Below are 19289 nucleotides of genomic sequence, written 5' to 3'. Positions count from 1 at the left end.
TGTAATTCTGCCCAGTGGTTTTCTAGGAGAAGATTTTTTTAAGAAACTGTTGATGGATGGATGATGCACGACGGACATTGAGCAGTCACAAGAGCTAAAAATGGAATACTGGATAAAAGAATTATGTTTTTAATTATTCAAACACTCTAAATTTGGTTACACATGGTACAAAAGAATTGTCTCTGGCTACACCCTGGGGAAATAATTCTGCTTGGTGTAAAACCTCTTCAATGTGTTTAAATTCATAAAAAGAGCTGTCGTAACACAATTCGACTAGAAATTGTCCCAGAATGCTGAAAAATTACAAAAAAAGGTTAATATCCCAAGTTTAAATTCACGAAGGGGGAATACTTAGAACAAAAGTGCCCTTCATTAATGGGATTGCTCTACTCTCTAGATTTTTTTTATTTACCCGAATAACACATGTGAAGTTTAAAATCATTTACTGCATTTACGTTTTGGAAGATTAGTAAACTTGCATTTTTCTTTCCTTAAACCTTAAACTTTTAAGTCTGATAAGGGGGCATAATATTGCCCCCAAGAAGTACGAGTTTTAGGGTTTGGGTCTTGGACCCCTATTAGGTTTTGGAATCTCTAGAAAGATTTATCAGAGTTTCAAATCTATTGCCTTTTAGGAATAGCTGTAAGTTACTTTTTCTTCGCAAAGCCCCTTTAACCTGAAAATTTTTAAGTCCACAAAGGGACATAATTTGGCCCAAAATGAAGGTACAATTATATGGATTGATGCTATCAACTAGTTTTATCCCCGAAGACCAATGTTAATATTTTAAAATACCAAAAATCCGCATTAGTTTTGGTAAATATATTCATGTAAAACAAATTAACAACAAATTTACAAGAAAAGGGGGCAATAATTGCTAAAAAAAATGTCAGGAGTTATGGACTTGACCCATGAGTCGTAATTGACGAAAAAAGAAAAAATAAGTGTCATCACACTATATGCCTTTTCAATAGTGTATGTAATTAGCCAAAACTTTAACCTAATTTTAAATTCCAAAGGGGATAATTGGCCAAATAAAGATCAGAGTTTGGGACTTGCTGCTATCAACTAAGTTATAACCCCAACCAAAAGTGAATAGTACAATATCGCATTGTTTGGAGATTAATGCATGTAAAACTTTAAACAAAATTTTCTAGTCAAAAGGTCATAATTTCTCAAATACATGTCAGAGTATGGGTCATTGACCCAATGAGGTTGGTAATTATTTTAGAAAAAGAAAAATTTCAAATCATATGCCTTTAGAAAGCTGTTTTATTGCACGCAAAACTTTAACCAGAAATTTTCTAAGTCCAAAGGGGGGATAATTTGGCCAAAATGAAAAATCAATTATGGGGCTTGTGCTTCAACAGTTTTTTAAAACCCCCAAGACACAGTGAATTTCAAACAATTCTGCATTTGTTTGGAGATAGTAAATTTCATTTAAAAATTTAAACCAAAATTTTCTAAGTCCAAAAAGGGGTAATTTGCTCAAAAAAAAAGCAGAGTTTTGGCTTGACCCGGGGTTGGTTATTGACCAAAAAAGAAAAAATAAGTTTTAAACATATGCCTTTATTGATGGCTGATTACTTTCATGCAAAAAATTAACCAAGGGGACCCGACGCCGACGCCGACGCCGACGCCGGGTGAGTAGAATAGCTAGATTTTTTGAATTCGAGTAAAAAAATTGCGTTTACTTTATTTCAAGAAAACCAAGAATGTTAAAAGTTACAAAAAACGTTTTGTATCCCAGTTGAAACAAATTTTCACGAAGTGGATGGAATCACTTAGCAAACAGAAAAAGCGCCCTTTCCTCCCCGGAAAAAGTCATACTCTTAGAGTTTTTTTTTTATTGACAGTGCGGATAAAAAGTGTGATGTTTAAAAAAATTTTACTACGTCAACAGGATTTGGGAAAAAAAATTTGTAACATTTCACTTTTCTTCTTTGAACCCCCTTTTAACTTTAGAAGTCTTGATCAGGCCAGGGGTTTTTCCAATATCTGATCCCTTTTAGAAGGGGACGGACTGATTTTTTTGGGTTTTGGGGGTTGCTGGTTTAAACCCCCCTTTTGTTTTTCCGGGCCCCCTCTTTTGACAGTTTTCTCGATCACAATTTTTTTTGCCATTTCCCTAATCTTCTCAAGGCATACGTTTAGTTCTGCTTCAGCAGTATCAGCTTTTTCTTCTGCCAGCTGAGCTCGCTCTTCAGTAGCCCTGTAAAATTTATATGATCAAATTTAACACATCACAGGTACAGTTATCTTACCTTGCTATCAAAAATTTGTAACTTGTAAAAATTACTATGTATTGATAAATGTCAGCCAACTTCTTGTCCTTTTCTCAAACCAATGTTAATATCTAAAGTACCAAAAATCCGTTACAATTATACAGATTTATGGTAAATTTATTTTTATAACACAAAATAATATACTAAATGTATATTTAACAAGAAGGTTATGACGACCCTGGGCAAACTAATGCTAAAATATTAAGAAAGTAGGTCAGTAGGTTACATTCATGGTAACTGTACATCTCATCCAAATTTCAAGGCTGTATCTTAAAAAACAAGAAAGTAGGTCAGTAGGTCAAGGTCACACTCAAGTGATCCCTAACCGCTTGGGGTCATCAGGTTATTATAATTAAACAGTCTAGGAAATATGATCTGATAATTTTTAAAGTATTTTTTCCTATATAACTCATATAACGAGTAACACCCAGGGCGGGGCCTCTTTTCACCCAAGGGACATAATTTGACCTATCTTGATAGAGATCCACTAGGCAATGCTACATACCAAATGCCTAGGCCTTGAACTTTAAGACAAGAAGATCTTTAAATTTTGTTTCCTATATAAGTCTATGTTAAACTTGGTACCCCCAGGGCAGGGCCTCTTTTCACCCCAGTGACATAGTTTGAATAAATTTGGCAGAGGAACACTAGGGAAGGCAACATACCAAATATCAAAAGCCTATGCATTGCAGTTTCAGGCAAGAAGATTTTTAAAGTTTAAATGTAAGTCTATGTAAAACTTGGGACCCCCCGAGGCAAGGTTCTTTTCACCCCAGGGGCATAATTTGAAGTTTCAGACAAGAAGATTTTAAAAGTATTTTCCTATGTAAGTCTATGTAAAACTTGAGAGCCCCTGGGGCAGGGGCTTTTTCACCCCAGGGGCGTAATTTGAATAATTTTGGTAAAGGACCACAAGACAATCTTACATACAAAATATCAAAGGCCTAGGTCTTGTACTTTTAGATAAGAAGTTTTTTCCTATATTTATCATGCTCAGCCAAAAAAGTGGCGATGACCTTGAAGTCTATATAAAACTTGTGACTCCCGGGGCGGGGCTTCTTTTTACCCCAGGGGCATAATTTGAACAATCTTGATAGAGGACCATTAGATGATGTCATGGCTCTACATCTTGAGGTTTTGGAGAAGAAGATTTTTAAAGTTTTTCCTTTTGGTTGCCATGGCAACAAGAGTTCATACGACGTACATTGAACGATCACAAAAGTTCATCATGCGCCTTTGGCTCAGATGCGCTAACAAAACATGTTAGAAGCATAGAATGCAACCGAGCAAAATAGTAACAGACTGAACTTTGATTTTGTCAATGAGATGTAACCCCTCTCACCCGCTAGCTAAAGTGGAATTCTATTACACAGATACTGAATGTACTTAATGATCCCAAAGGACCACACAATACAACAAGAGGGTCATGATGACCCTGAATCGCTCACCTGAGTAATATGAGCCACACGTTTATAATGGCAAACTGATGCTAAAATATTAGAAAGTAGGTCAGTAGGTCACATTCATGGTCACTTAAAGTCAGTTTTAAGATTGGTGTGCAAAACTGTACAAGTCATCCAAATTTCAAGGCTGTATCTTAAACAAGAGGGTCATGATGACCCTGGATCGCTCACCAGAGTAATATGAGCTACATGTTTCAAATGTCAAACTGATGATTTTTAGAATTTTTTTGGAAAATTTTCCGATGTACAATCAAGTAACCCCTGGGGCGGGGCCAATTTTAACCCCGGGGGTCATGATTTGAACAAAGTTTGTAGAAGTCTACTAGGCAATGTTACATATCGAATATCTAAGATCTAGGCCTTCTGGTTTATTTTAAGCAAATTTATGAAGATTTCCCTATGTACAATCAAGTAACCCCTGGAGCTGGGTCAATTTGACCCTGGGGGGGTCAAGATTTGAACAAATTTTGTAGAGGTCCACTAGGCAATGCTATACATGTCAAATATCTAAGCTCTAGGCCTTCTGGTTTATTTTTAGAAAATTTTGAAGATTTTTCTATGTACAATTAAGTAACCCCCTGGGGCGGGGCCAATTTGACCCCGGGGGTCATAATTTGAAGAAATTTTGTAGAAGTCTACTAGGCAATGCTACATGTCAAATATCTAAGATCTAGGCCTTCTGGTTTATTTTTAGAATTTTTTTGAAGATTTTCCTATGTAAAATCAAGTGACACCTGGGGCGGGGTCAATTTTGACCCTGGTTTGAACAAATGTTGTAGAGGTCCACTAAGCAATGCTACATGTGAAATATCTAAGCTCTAGGCCTTCTGGTTTATTTTAAGAAATTTTTTGAAGATTTTCATATGTAAAATCAAGTGACCCCTAGGGCGGGGTCAATTTTGACCCCGGGGTCATGATTTGAACAATTTTAGTAGAGGTCCACTAGGCAATGCTACATGTCAAATATCTAAGCTCAAGGGCTTCTGCTTTTTGAGAAGAAGATTTTTTAAGATTTTTCTATGTAAAATCAAGTGACCCCTTGGGAGGGGTCTATTTTGACCCCAGGGTCATGATTTGAACAAAATTGGTAGAGGTCCACTAGGCAATGCTTCACACCATATATCTAAGCTCTAGGGCTTCTGGTTTTTGAGAAGAAGATTTTTAAAGTTTTTCCTTTCGGTTGCCATGGCAACCAGAGTTCTGCATGGAATTCAATTCTTTGAATAATTTTTAAAGAGGACCATCCATGGAACATCCCTATGAAGTTTCATCAAAATTGGCCTGGTGGTTTAGGAGGAGATACTGTTTAAAGGAAAGTGTGGATGGACGGATGGACGGACGCCGAACGGTGAGCGATCACAATAGCTCACCCCGAGCACTTTGTGCTCAGGTGAGCTAAAAACAAGAAAGTAGGTCAGTAAGTCAAGGTCACAGTCAAGTGACCCCTAATTGCTTGGGGTCATCAGGTAAGTATAATTAAATAGTCAAGGAAATATGATCTGATAATTTTTGAAGTTTTAATATTCCTATATACTTCATATAACAAGTGACCCCCAGGGCGGGGCCTCTTTTCACCCCAGGGGCATAATTTGAACAAACTTGTTAGAGATCCACTAGGCAATGCTACATACCAGATATCAAAGGCCTAGGCCTTGAACATTCAGACAAGAAGATTTTTATTTTTTTCCCTATATAAGTCTTTGTTAAATTTGAGACTCCCTAGGGCAGGGCCTCTTTTCACCCCAGGGTTATAATTTGAACAATTTTGGTAGAGAACCCATAAGGCAATGCTACAAATCAAATATCAAAGGCTTAGGTCATGTGGTTTTAAACAAGAAAAGTTTTTTCCTATATAAGTCTATGTAAAACTTATCAAAGGCCTCTTTTCACCCCAGGGGCATAATTTGAACAATCTTCATAGAGGACCATTAGATGATGTCACATGCAAAATATCAAGGCTCTACGCCTTGCAGTTTTGGACAAGAAGATTTTTAAAGTTTTTCCTTTCGGTGGCCATGGAAACCAGAGTTTTGCACAGAATTCAATTCTTTGAACAATTTTGAAAGGGGACCACCCAAGGATCATTCCTGTGAAGTTTGATGTAATTCTGTCCAGTGGTTTTCAAGAAGAAGATTTTTTTAGAAAATGTTGACGGAAGCACGACACACGACACACAACGGACATTGAGCAGTCACAAAAGCTCATCATGAGCTAACAACACTGAGACATTGAGCAGTCACAAAAGCTCATCATGAGCTAACAACACTGAGTCCAAGTACTATTTGGGGGAGGGGGGGGGTGAGGTTATGGGTTATGTCTTTTTATTTAAGATACTTTTAAAGATGTTTTATTCTACATTTACCATAACAGTTATTCTTTCCAGAAATAGACCATAAGGTTTGATCAGATAAGTGTGGCAATATTTCTACCTGTTAAGTTTGCCGATAAAATTTGGGGAAAAAAGGTCCTACGCAGAAATCGACCCCCCACAATACTGATTGGAAGGTAAACTTTTTGTTCGCACAGCTATTTGCACATGTGACATTGTGAAAATTATAAAGAAATATATACGCAATATTTATATCACTATTTTGCTTCAGACACCGAGAATTATTCATGAGTGTCAGATCAATACTTACGGACAATAACATGGCATTAAATAAACATTACAGTTTGAACTCATCTAACATTCTTTTCACATGCTCAGGTATGGTATGATACCTGTGTACGTGCGCAGGTATGGTATGTAGGTATTCATTCTGGTTACTAACCCACAGAGAACAACAGAACAGTTGTGTAAACTATATATATAGTGATCTCGATTTTTCCCTAGAGCCAGTAATAAAAATGCTACAATATAATCTATTTATAGTAAAACAAAGGGAGCTAATTCTAAAAATAAGGCTGCCTCATGGTCGTGAACATTTGAGCCAAGTTACATCAAAATCCCTCCATGCATGAAGAAGAAATGCTCCAAACAAAGTCATTATTGAATTTGACCTTTGACCTCTAAGTGTGACATTGACCTTAGACCTAGAGACCTGATTCTTGTGCATGACAATCTGTCTCATAGTGGTGAACATTTGTGTCAAGTTACAACAAAATCCCTCCATGCATGAAGAAAAAATGCTCCAAAGTCATTCTTGTATCTGACCTCTGGCCTCTAAGTGTGACCTTGACCTTAGACCTAGGGACCTGGCTCTTGTGCATGACACTTCATCTCACGATAGTGAACACTTGTGCCAAGTAATATTAAAATCCCTTTAAGGATTGTTGAGTTACAGACTGGACAGGAAAAAAGCCCTTTTGGCCTTTTGACTTCCAAGTGTGACCTTGACCTTGCAGCTAAGGGCCTGGGTTTTGTGCACATTGTCTCATCCAGGGGAATATTTGTGCAAACTGATATTTAAATCCTGTTTTGCAAGACAAAGATATAGACCAAACAGGAAATTAGATGCCCACGGGCAACATGTCGAGCCCGCCAGCTGTCAAAAGGACTGGGAGTTGCACACGACACTCCCTGTCTCATTGAGGCAAACATTTATGCCAAATAAAAAAGAGATTGCAAAAAAAATCCTAAGTCCACATAAAAATCCTCACCAGAAGAGATAGGTCAAAATTCACCTGAAAATTGGATGTAACATGCATGTTGTACTACAGAAAAATGGTCTTGATTTTTCCCTACGACCAGTAATAAAAAAGTTACAATATAAGCTATTTATAGTAACAACAAAGGGAAGTAATTCTAGGATCTTGCACAGGACACTCCATGATGATGAACAATTGTGCCAAGTTACATCAAAATCCCTCTATGCATCAAAAAGAAATGCTTCAGACAAAGTCATTCTTGTATCTGACCTTTGACCTCTAAGTGTGACCTTGACCTTAGACCTAGGGACCTGGTTCTTGTGCACGACACTCTGTCTCATGGTGGTGAACATTTGTGCCAAGTTACATCAAAATCCCTCCATGCATGAAGAAGAAATGCTCCGGACAAAGTTGTCATTCTTGTATCCTTTGACCTCTAAGTGTGACCTTGACCTTAGACCTAGGGACCTGGTTCTTGCGTCTCATGATGGTGAACAATTGTGCCAATTTACATCAAAATCCCTCCATGCATGATGAAGAAATGCTCCGGACAAAGTCATTTTTAAATTTGACCTTTGACCTGTGTGACCTTGACCTTTGAGATAGGAATCTGGGGTTTGCGCAAGACACTCCATCTCACTGAGATTAACATTCATGCCAAATATAAACAAGATTGCTCCATGCATGTCAAACTTATGGTCCGGACAAACAAATCCGGATGGACGTAAGCACATACACCGAACCGCCATTTGGACAACTATGTCTTCGCATCCGCAAGCGGGCTCGACAAAAAATCGTATTGACCTTTGATCTCCAAGTGTGACCTTGACCATTAAGCTAGGGTTCTGGGTGTTGCGCATGACACGTCTTTTCATCATGGGGAACATTTATGCCAAGTAATATTGTAATCTCTTGATGCATGACAGCTTTCTGGACTGGACAGGAAAAAAAATCCTACTGACCTTTGACCTCCAAGTGTGACCTTGACCATTAAGCTAGGGTTCTGGGTGTTGTGCATGACACGTCTTTTCATCATGGGGAACATTTATGCCAAGTAATATTGTAATCCCTTGATGCATAACAGCTTTCTGGACTGGACAGGAAAAAAAATCCTATTGACCTTTGACCTCCAATTGTGACCTTGACCTTTGAGCTAGGGGTCCAGGTTTTGCGCACAGCATGTCATCTCATCATGGGAAATATTTGTGCCAAGTAATATTAAAATCCCTTCATGGATGGCAGAGTTATGGACCGGACAGGAAAAAAGCCCTGTTGACATTTGACCCCCAATTGTGACCTTGACCTTTTAGCCAGGGGTCCGGGATTTGCGCAGGACATATCGCCTCATCATGGGAAACATTTGTGCCATGTAATATTAAAATCCCTTAATGAATGACAGAGTTATGGACTGGACATAAAACAGACCCTGTTCATGCCATGTTAACATTTGACTGCCAAGTGTGACCTTGACCTGGGGGATGGGGGTCTGAAAGTTGTGCATGACATATCATCTGATTATGAGATCCATTTGTGCCAAGTAATATTAAAATCCCTTCATGGATGGCAGAGTTGTGGACCGGACAGGAAAAAAGCCCTGTTGACCTTTGACCTCAAATTGTGACCTTGACCTTTGAGCTAGGGGTCCGTATTTTGCGCAAGACACGTTGTCACATTATGGGGAACATTTGTGCCAAGTAATATTGAAACACTTCATGGATGACAGAGTTATGGACTGGACACAAAATTGCAAAGGACGGACGGAATGATGGACAGAAAAGTGCATTCCTATAGTCCCCGAAACTGGTTTTCAACCAGTAGGGAACTAATAACAGATATAGTAAAAATACATCAAAATTAACCTTAAATTCCAAGTAAAAAGGGGCATAATTCATAAACAAGATGGTCATGATGACCCTGGATTGCTCACATGAGTAATATGAGCTACATGTTTCAAATGTCAAACTGATGCTAAAATATTAACAAAGTAGGTCAGTAGGTCACATTTATTGTCACTGAAATTCAGTTTTAAGATCAGTCTGCAAAACTGTACATGTCATCCAAATTTCAAGGCTGTATCTTAAAACAAGAGATCACAGAGTGATCTTGGCGCCCACCAATGTGCCATTTTTGAGTGTTCCAAATTTCAAGACTTATTGACTAGCTCAAGGTCAAATTTCATTTCCGTACACAACACAAAACTATGCATGTGGTCCAAATTTGAAGGCTGTAGCTTGAAAAATGTAAAAGTAGGTCCAAAGGTCAAAATCAAGGTCAAATTTTATTTTGGAATACAAAACTATGCATGTGGTCCAAATTTGAAGCCTGTACCTTAAAAATGTGAAAGTAGGTCACTAGGTCAATGTAAAGGTCAAGGGTCATTTCAGTACACAAAACTATGCAAGTGGTCCAAATTTGAAGGCTGTAGCTTGAGAAATGTAAAAGTAGGTCACTAGGTCGAAATCAAGGTCAAATTTTATTTCAGAATACAAAACTATGCATGTGGTCCAAATTTGAAGCCTGTACCTTCTAAAATGTGAAAGTAGGTCACTAGGTCAATGTCAAGGTCAAAGTTTTTTTCGGTACACAAAACTATGCATGTAGTCCAAATTTGAAGGCTGTAGCTTGAGAAATGTGAAAGTAGGTCACTAGGTCAAAATCAATGTCAAATTTCATTTTGAAACACGAAACTATGCATATGGTCCAAATTTGATGCCTGTACCTTCAAAAATGTGAAAGTAGGTCAATAGGTCAAAATAAAGGTCAAAGTTTTTTCCATTGCACAAAATTATGCATGTGGTCCAAATTTGAAGGCTGTAGCTACAGAAATGTGAAAGTAGGTCACTAGGTCAAAATCAAGGTCAACTCATGTCAAGGTTCATCTTGCCACTCAAAAATATACATGTGGTCCAAGTTTGAATGTTGTAGTTACTGACAAGAACATTTTAAAAGCTTTTCCCTATATAAGTCTATATGAACCATGTGACCCCCGGGGCGGGGCCATATTTAACCCTAGGAGGATAATTTGAACAAACTTGGTAGAGAACCACTAGATGATGCTACATTACAAGTATCAAAGCCCTAGGCTTTGTGGTTTGGACAAGAAGATTTTCAAAGTTTTTCCCTATATAAGTCTATGTAAACCATATGACTCCCAGGGTGGGGCCATATTTGACCCTAGGGGTATAATTTGAACAATCTTAGTAGAGGACCACTAGATGATGTCACATACAAAATATCAAAGCCCTAGGCCCTGTGGTTTTGGACAAGAGGTTATTCAAAGTTTTTCCCTATATAAGTCTATATAAACCATGTGACCCCCAGGGCGGGGCCATATTTGACCCCAGAGAAATAATTTGAATCATCTTGGTAGAGGACCACTAGATGATGCTTCATACCAAATATCAAAGCCCTAGGCTCTGTGGTTTTGGACAAGAAGGTTTTCAAAGTTTTACCCTATATAAATCTATATAAATTACAGAAATAAACAAAGGGTCATAACTTACTCATAAATTGTTGAACCAGTCTGATTTTCAGGGGGACACAACTAGGGTACCAATACATCATTCTGACAAAGTTTGGTCAAAATCCCCCCAGTAGTTTCTGAGGAGATGCGATAAGATGAGAAATTGTTAACAGACGGACGGACGGACGGACAGACCACGGACGCAGAGTGATTTTAATAGCCCACCATCTGATGATGGTGGGCTAAAAACAAGAAAGTATGTCAGTAGGTCACATTCATGGTCACTGAAATTCAGTTTTAAGATCAGTCTGCAAAACTGTACATATCCAAATTTCAAGGCTGTATCTTAAAAAAACACGAACGTAGGTCAGTAGATCACTTTCCACATGATCCAGATTCCAACTTAACCTAAAGACCACCAAGGTTAATATTCTGACCAAGTTTCATGAAGATACAGTCATAAATGTGGCCTCTAGAGTGTTAAAAAGCTTTTCCTTTGATTTAACCTGGAGACCTAGTTTTTGACCCAACCTGACCCAGATTTGAAACTGACCTAAAGATCATTAAGATTAACACTCTTCATAGAAATATTGTCATAAATGTGGCCTCTAGTGTTAACAAGCTTTTCCTTTGATTTGACCTGGTGACCAAGTTTTTGATCCCACATGACCCAAATTCAAACTTGACCTAAAGATTATCAAGATTAACATTCTGTGTGTATGTGTGTGTGTGTTCGGGTTTAACGTCTTTTGTGTGTGTGTGTGTTCGGGTTTAACGTCTTTTTCAACAATTTTTCAGTCATATAAACAACGGCGTCTACTTGCAGCAGTGAGCACAATGCCCAACTTTATAGTGCTGCCTCACTGGAATATCACGCCGTAGACACGTGGCATGATACCCCACCCAGTCACATTATACTGACACCGGGCTGACCAGTCCTAGCACTATCCCCTTAATGCTGAGCGCCAAGCGAGGAAGCTGCTAGTACCATTTTTTACGTCTTTGGTATGACGCGGCCGGGGATCGAACCCATGACATTCTGACCAAGATTCATGAAGATACAGTCATAAATGTGGCCTCTACAGTGTTAACAAGCTTTTCCTTTGATTTGACCTGGTGACCTAGGTTCTGACCCCACCTGACCCAGATTTGAACTTGACATTAAGATTATCAAGATTAACATTCTGACCAAGTTTCATAGAGATATTTCATAAATGTGGCCTCTAGAGTGTTAACAAGCTTTTCCTCTGACTTGACCTGGTGACCTAGTTTTTGAACCAAGATAACCCAATATCAAACTCGTCCAAGATTTTATTGAGTGTAACATTCTGATTAAGTTTCATTAAGATTGGGCCGAAATTGTGACCTCTAGAGTGTCAACAGTCAAATTGTTGATGACGGACGACTGAAGACGGACAACAGACACAGGGCACTTCGTGCTCAGGTGAGCTAAAAATTGGTACCAGATTAATGGAACTTGTGTCATATGATTTGGATGATGATGTGGAACAAATCTTTTAAAATCCATGTAGAAATAAAAGAGATAGAGTGAAAGTGCACAACAACTTTAACCAGAAATTCAAAGAAACAAGAGGGTCAAGATGGCCCTTTATCGCTCACCTGAGTTTAGTTGCTTGCTTGAACAAATTTATTTGCTAAAGCTTCAAAAACAAAGAAAGTAGGCAAGTAGGTAACAGTAAAGATAATTCAAGATAACTACTGAAATCTGTATGAAGAATTATACAGGTGGTCCAAATCTCTTTGCTGTAGCTTCAAAAACAAGAAAGTAGGTCAGAAGGTCCGGGTTAAAAACATTAAAGATGAGTATTGAAATCTGAATAAAAAATTGTACACATGGTCCAAATTTCTATGCTGTAACTTCAAAAAACAAGAAAGTAGGTCAGTAGGTCACAATTAAGACTATTCAAGATGAGAATTGAAATTTGTATAAAAAATTATACATGTGGTCCAAATTTCTTTGCCGTATTTCAAAAACAAGAAAATACGTCAGTAGGTCAGGATTAAGACAATTCAAGATGAATATTGAAATCTGTATCAAACATTACACTTGTGGTCCAAATTTCTTTGTCACTGCTTCAAAACAACAAATAAGTCTATGTAAAACAAGGGACCAACTGGGCGTGGCCTATATTGACCCCAGGGTCATGATTTGAACAATATTGTTAGAGAACCACTAGAGCATGCCACATACTAAATATCTATGCTCTGGGCCTTATGGTTTAAGACCAACATCTTTTATAACGTTTTTCCCTGTACAAGTCTATTTAAACCATGTTAAACCAACTTTAACCCCAGGGGAATAATTTAAACAGTCTTGGTAAAGGACTACGATACGATTCATCGTACCAAATATTAAAGCCCTAGGCTATGTGGTTTTATGCAAGAAGATTTTCAAAGTTTCCCTATATTATATATTAATAAACAAGTATATATTAATAAACAAGTGATTTGATATTTTCCCTGTTATTTGTCAGAGGGCAGTCGTATTGGCCCGAGGCCAAAGGCTGAGGGCCAATACGACTGTCCTGAGGACAAATTACAGGGCCAATATCAAATCACTTAGTCAATAAATAAGTGATTTGATACTGGCCCTATTATTTGCCCTCGGGACAGTCATATTGGCCCTCGGCTTTCGGCCTTGGGCAAATATGACTGCCCTCTGACAAATAATAGGGCCAATATCAAATCACTTATTTATTGACAATTTTATTAAATAACTACATGTGCTTAAAGGATTCAAAATTTAAACACTAAATTTATTAAGGCAGTGGCTTGAAAACCGGAATCGATTCCCTAGACAGCGAACTTATTCGTCCGGAACCGGTTCTCTAGTCAATATACCGTCATAGGCTAGGGACCCGGAATTTTATTTCTATGCATAAAGCTGCCGAAATTCACTTTGTTTCTCTTAGCAAAGAGCTGTATTTTATACTTCTTTGCTTTTAGTAAGTATCATGCATATTATTATCTGAATTAAATTTACTATGCCCTTGCATTCATCTGCATTTACTGTGTCTCCAGAAGTGAAAAGTGTCCACCATATTGGAATGATATAAACTAGTACGAATGAATGCGTGAAAACTACTTCGTCGTTTTTAAATGTTATTTGCTTTAAATATGTACTATGTTTAAATATATGTCATTAGATATTTATGGATGTTCAAAATATTTTAATTGCCATTAAATCTTCCATCAGATTCTTTGATCACTTTAAATACTGGTTTGTAACACCTTGGCACTTAACGTGCATCAAGTTTTTTATTGCATTAAAGTTTGCAAATGATTAGCAAATTGACAAAAAACAACATGTGATCAATACTAATTAACAGAAATTACTTAATACGTTATAATTGTTTCTTTTATTGTATTGTACCTTTTAAGTTTAAATTTCAAGTTTATTTCGGCTTGCTCCAATTTCCGCATTAAATTCGTACTAGTTTATATCATTCCAATATGGCGGACAGTGTGCGGCGAGTAACTTTTGGAGACACAGTAAACACAGACAAATGCAAGAGCATGGCTTGCTGATATGGTAAAATTAATCAAGACAATAACATGCATGATACTTACCAAAAGAAACAAAGTGAATTTCTGCAGCTTTATACATAGAAATTAAAATTCCGGTTCCCTAGCCTATGCACAGTACTTTTGCTAGAGAATCGGTTCCGGACAAATAAGTTTGCTGTCTAGGGAACCGATTCAGGTTCTCTAGCCACTGCAATTTTTTAATTGTAACAAAGAACAACTCTAAAAATACACAACATATTTTAGCCATTTTTAGCTGGAATTTACCTATCTATTTTATTTTCTGAGTATCTTAATATTTGAGCTGTGACAGAAACTGCTTTAAATTACATTTCTTTGTAGGCTGCAGGCAAAGAGACACAAAATTGTACACATATGTGTTGATCAAGATAATACAACCAACCAATCACATATTATACATCTCCATGCCTCGTTTTATTCTTGTCTGAAATTGTTTGCAGTTTACAACTGAAAGTGACATTCAAGTTTGCAATATTATTCATCCACTTCCCAGCATGTGAATCATGAATCGCTGTTATCATTGCGCAACAACTCCACACTATCTAAATGTCTGTCATTTTCCAGACTTCCGCACTGATCCAAGTGAATAAACGCTTGTATGTGATTTGATGAAAATTTTACATTGTAAATTTAGCACACAGCGGTTACATACTAGTAAATCGTGTTGTTTTTTGTACGCTAAAAACTATGAATAAGTTCCGTGCTCTAAATGTCAAGGTTTACTGACTTTAAAAACAACATGGCTGCCGTTTCAGAACTTCAAGCTGCGAATCTATGTCACTTTTTCGGCCCTGTCTAATTAGCCAATCAAATTCCTTAAAATGCGGGCTTTAAATCTATATCACTTTTCGGCCCGGGGCCGCTGACTGATATAGATACTGGCACCGTTATAGAGGAGGCCACTGTATCATTGGACGAGGCAAATGCTGTGTTAGAGGGCTAATAATTAATAGTTATTTGATAAAAGCATATATAAACCATGTGACCCCCAGGGCGGGGCCATATTTGACCCCAGGGAGATAATTTGAACAATCTTGGTAAAGGACTACTATAGAATGCTACATATTAAATATCAAAGCCCTAGGCCATGTGGTTTTGTACAAGAAGATTTTCAAAGTTTTTCCTTTATAAGTCTATATAAACCATGTGACCCTAAGGGCGGGCTTATTTTTTACCGTAGGGGGATAATTTGAACAATCTTGGTAAAGAACCATTAGATAATGCTTACATATCAAATATCAAAGCCCTAGGCCCTGTGGTTTTGGACAAGAAGATTTTCAAAGTTTTTCCCTATATAAGTCTATATAAACCATGTGACCCCAAGAGCGGGGCCATATTTGACCCCTAGGGGGATAATTTGAACAATCTTGGTAGAGGACCACTAGCTGATGCTACACAACAATATCAAAGCCCTAGGCCCTGTGGTTTTGGACAAGAAGATTTTCAATTTTTTTCCTATGTAAGTCTATGTAAACCATGTGACCCCCAGGGTGGGGCCATATTTGACCCTAGGGGCATAATTTGAACAATCTTAGTAGAGGACCACTATATGATGCTACATACCAAATATCAAAGCTCTAGGCCCTGTGGTTTTGGACAAGAAGATTTTTAAAGTTTTTCCTTTCGGTTGCCATAGCAACCAGAGTTCTGTACTGAATTCAATTCTTTGAATTTTTTTTAAAGAAGTCCATCCAAGGAACATCCCTGTAAAATTTCATCAAAATTGGCCTAGTGGTTTAGGAGATGTTGCTTAAAGGAAAGTGTGGATGGACGCCGGACGGTGAGTGATCAGAATAGCTCACCCTGAGCCTTTAGCTCAGGTGAGCTAAAAAAAGGATAATTCAAGAAACATTGGTGTGAGTGTTATGGCCCTTGAGTTACACAATGAGAGTGATGATGGGGCATAACAAATTTAAGTTTAAAGTAAATCCATCAAGTTAAAACAGAGATAAAGTGAAAGTGCATCAAAACTTTAGCCAAGGTTTATACATAAACTTGAGTAAGAAAGCTCTCGATATTCTTTGTATTGTTGAGCTAAAAGTTACTGAATCTAAAATTAATAATATAATCTTACAGTAACTGTTTTTGAAGTGAATCTACTGCAGCCAGGGCCTCATAAGCTTTGGCAGTGTCTGGGCCTCCAACACCAGCTGTGCCTTGAGGAGCTGGTTGACTGGCAGGAAGGAATGGCTGTAAATCAAGTATAAGTATCTTACATTATATCAAAATAGGAAGCATACTCCATTCATACCTCTGGTCAGATCGCTCTGTGTCTGTACTAGTAGAGGATGAATTTTGCGCCCTGTGTGGCTGCATCTGCTATATGCCTTTGAATGTGTTATTCATGAAAAGGGCGCTATATAAATCTGGTATAATAATAATAATAATAATATATCATATTTATAATTTAAGTGAATGCTTTTATTATTCAGTTACCAGCAGAAGGAAAAGTATATGAGGAGATATGTATCAAATATAGCTAAATTCATGTACATCTGAAGAACAAGAAATAGCTTCAAGTATAATCATTTCAAGTTTTTACAACAGCAAGATAATTTTCAAAACTTTATTCTTTGCTCCACAAATGCCGAATTCTACTGTTACACAGACATTTGCAGAAAGTTTAGGAAACATACATTTCTAATATATTACTCGTATATTTAAAAGAATTAAGTACATTTTGTACTAGAAATGATACTGAGAAGTTAATAATAAATGAAAGTAAGTCTCTGGGAGCAACAGTCTGTCTGCAGAAAAAAATCTGATTTTTAGTAAATCCTCGTGAGAGCTTTGTCAGTTAAAACGCAGGAAGTTTTACCTGACTGGGCCTCTGTTCCAGATTTTGTACATGAGTGTTATCATCTCCACCTATAACTTCTAGCTTCTCTCCATCCTGAAAAAAAAAATCCAAAACAATAATGCACAAATTAAAACAAGATGGCCATGATGGCCCTTAATCGCTCACCTGAGTAAAGGTAATGGTAAGCTTTATTTAATGTCGCATATAATCCAACATACAACATGAGCTACAAAGCTCTTGTGCGACAAACTAGGTATCCAGTAACAGATACTTACCTGCACTTATTTTACCTCCTGGTACAACCTTTCAATGGTGAGTGCCAAGCAAGGGAGCTACCAGTACCATTTTTTGCATCTTTGGTATGACGCTCCCAGACCTCCCACACTCAAAGCGGACACTCTACCACTAGGCTACTGCGATGGCACCTTTGCCATAAACAACCAAAGATGATGAATTCAAATGCAAACTGTGACCTCTAGTGTTCACAAGCTTTCCTTAAACTGACCTGGTTCCCTAGTTTTGACAACACACGACCCAGTTATTAACATGGCATCAATTAGGTGGAACTGCCAAATATGAGTAAGTATTAAAATCTGTTCCCAATTTCAAATGTCAAAGCTGATGCTAAAATATTAAGAAAGTAGGTCAGTAAGTCACATTTAAGGTCAATGAAAGTCAGCTTTGAGATCAGTGTGCAAAACTGTATATGTGGTCCAAGTCTCATGGCTGTACCTTAAATGACAAGAAAGTAGGTCAGTAGGTCAAGATCACAGTCAAGTGACCCTTTATTTCTCATGACCATCAGGTAATTATAATTAAACAGCCTAAGAAATATGATCAGATAGTTTTTCCTACATAACTCACGTTAAAACCAAGTGGCCCTGGGGCAAGGCTTTTAATGGACCCTGGATATGAACAATCTTAGTGAAGGACCACCAGACAATGCCACATGTAAAATATCTAAGCTCTGTGTCTCGTGGTTTCAGAGAAGACTTTTTCATGTTTTTCCTATAGAACTCTATGTAAAATCTAGGGACCCTGGGGTGGGGCCAGTATATTGTAGCCATATAGGAAAAACAAGAGGGTCATGATGACCTTGGATTGCTCACCTGAGTAATATGAGCTACATGTTTCAAAATGTCAAACTGATGATAAAATATTAAGAAAGTAGGTCAGTAGGTCACATTTATAGTCACTGAAAGTCAGTTTTAAGATCGGTATGCAAAACTGTACAAGTCATCCAAATTTCAAGACTGTATCTTAAACAAGAGGGCCCTGAAGGCTCACCTGAAGAAAGTAGGTCAGTAGGTCACATTCATGCTAACTGAAATCAGTTTTAAGATCGGTGTGCTAAAGTGTACATGTCATCCAAATTTCAAGGCTGTATCTTAAAAAACAAACAAGAAACGCAGCAATGCCACGAAACCAGGTTTTCAACACTTTTCATAAGAATAAACAAGAGTGCCAGAATGTCACAATATACGCCCGTCACAGCAAATTTCTTTACTCTAGCACCTGTATTTGCAGATGTAATTTTAATTTTGTGGTTGTTTAGTAATCATTGTAATTCTTTTGTTTTTCTAAGTCCACAAAAAAACTCCTTGCCAGGTAGAGATACCTTAAAATACACCTAAAATTAGAAAGTAACAACTATGTTGTACCACAGAAAAGTGGTCTTGGATTTTCCCTACGGTCAATTATAAAAAAAGTTACAACATAAGTTATTTATAGTAACAACTAAGGGAAGTTAATCTTCAAAAAAAAAAAAAAAAAAAAAATACAAAATTTTTTTTTAAGTCCACACAGAAATCCTTACCAGGTAGAGACTGGTCAAAATACACCTCAAAATTGGATGTAACATGCATGTTGTACTACAGAAAAGTGGTCTCGATTTTTCCCTATGTCTAGTAATGAAAAAGTTACAATATAAGCTATTTATAGTAACAACAAAGGGAAGTAATTCTAAAGAAGGGAACTGCGCAAGACACTTCGTCTCATGATGGTGTATAATTGTGCCAAGTTACATCAAAATCCTTCTATGCATGAAGAAGATAGTTATGCTTCGGACAAAGTTTTCATTCTTGTATCCTTTGACCTCTAAGTGTGACCTTGACCTTAGACC

The 19289-nt window shown here is 37.4% G+C and overlaps 1 protein-coding gene across 1 annotated transcript in view; it reads right to left on the bottom strand.

Annotated features, from left to right (window-relative positions):
• Window positions 1–1975: 1975 nt before the first annotated feature.
• Window positions 1976–19289, bottom strand: part of LOC123563858 (axonemal dynein light chain domain-containing protein 1-like) — a 168961-nt gene continuing 151647 nt past the window's right edge. The window contains exons 26-28 of the mRNA XM_053524238.1: window positions 17186–17260; window positions 16442–16557; window positions 1976–2213 (exon numbers count right to left, since the gene is read on the bottom strand). Of these exons, the coding sequence (XP_053380213.1) occupies window positions 1976–2213; window positions 16442–16557; window positions 17186–17260 (429 nt within the window). The remainder of the gene's footprint in view (window positions 2214–16441; window positions 16558–17185; window positions 17261–19289) is intronic.

Source organism: Mercenaria mercenaria, chromosome 15 (assembly GCF_021730395.1).
Source record: "Mercenaria mercenaria strain notata chromosome 15, MADL_Memer_1, whole genome shotgun sequence".
Classification (NCBI taxonomy): domain Eukaryota; kingdom Metazoa; phylum Mollusca; class Bivalvia; order Venerida; family Veneridae; genus Mercenaria; species Mercenaria mercenaria.
This window is presented reverse-complemented; position numbering and strand designations above follow the sequence as displayed.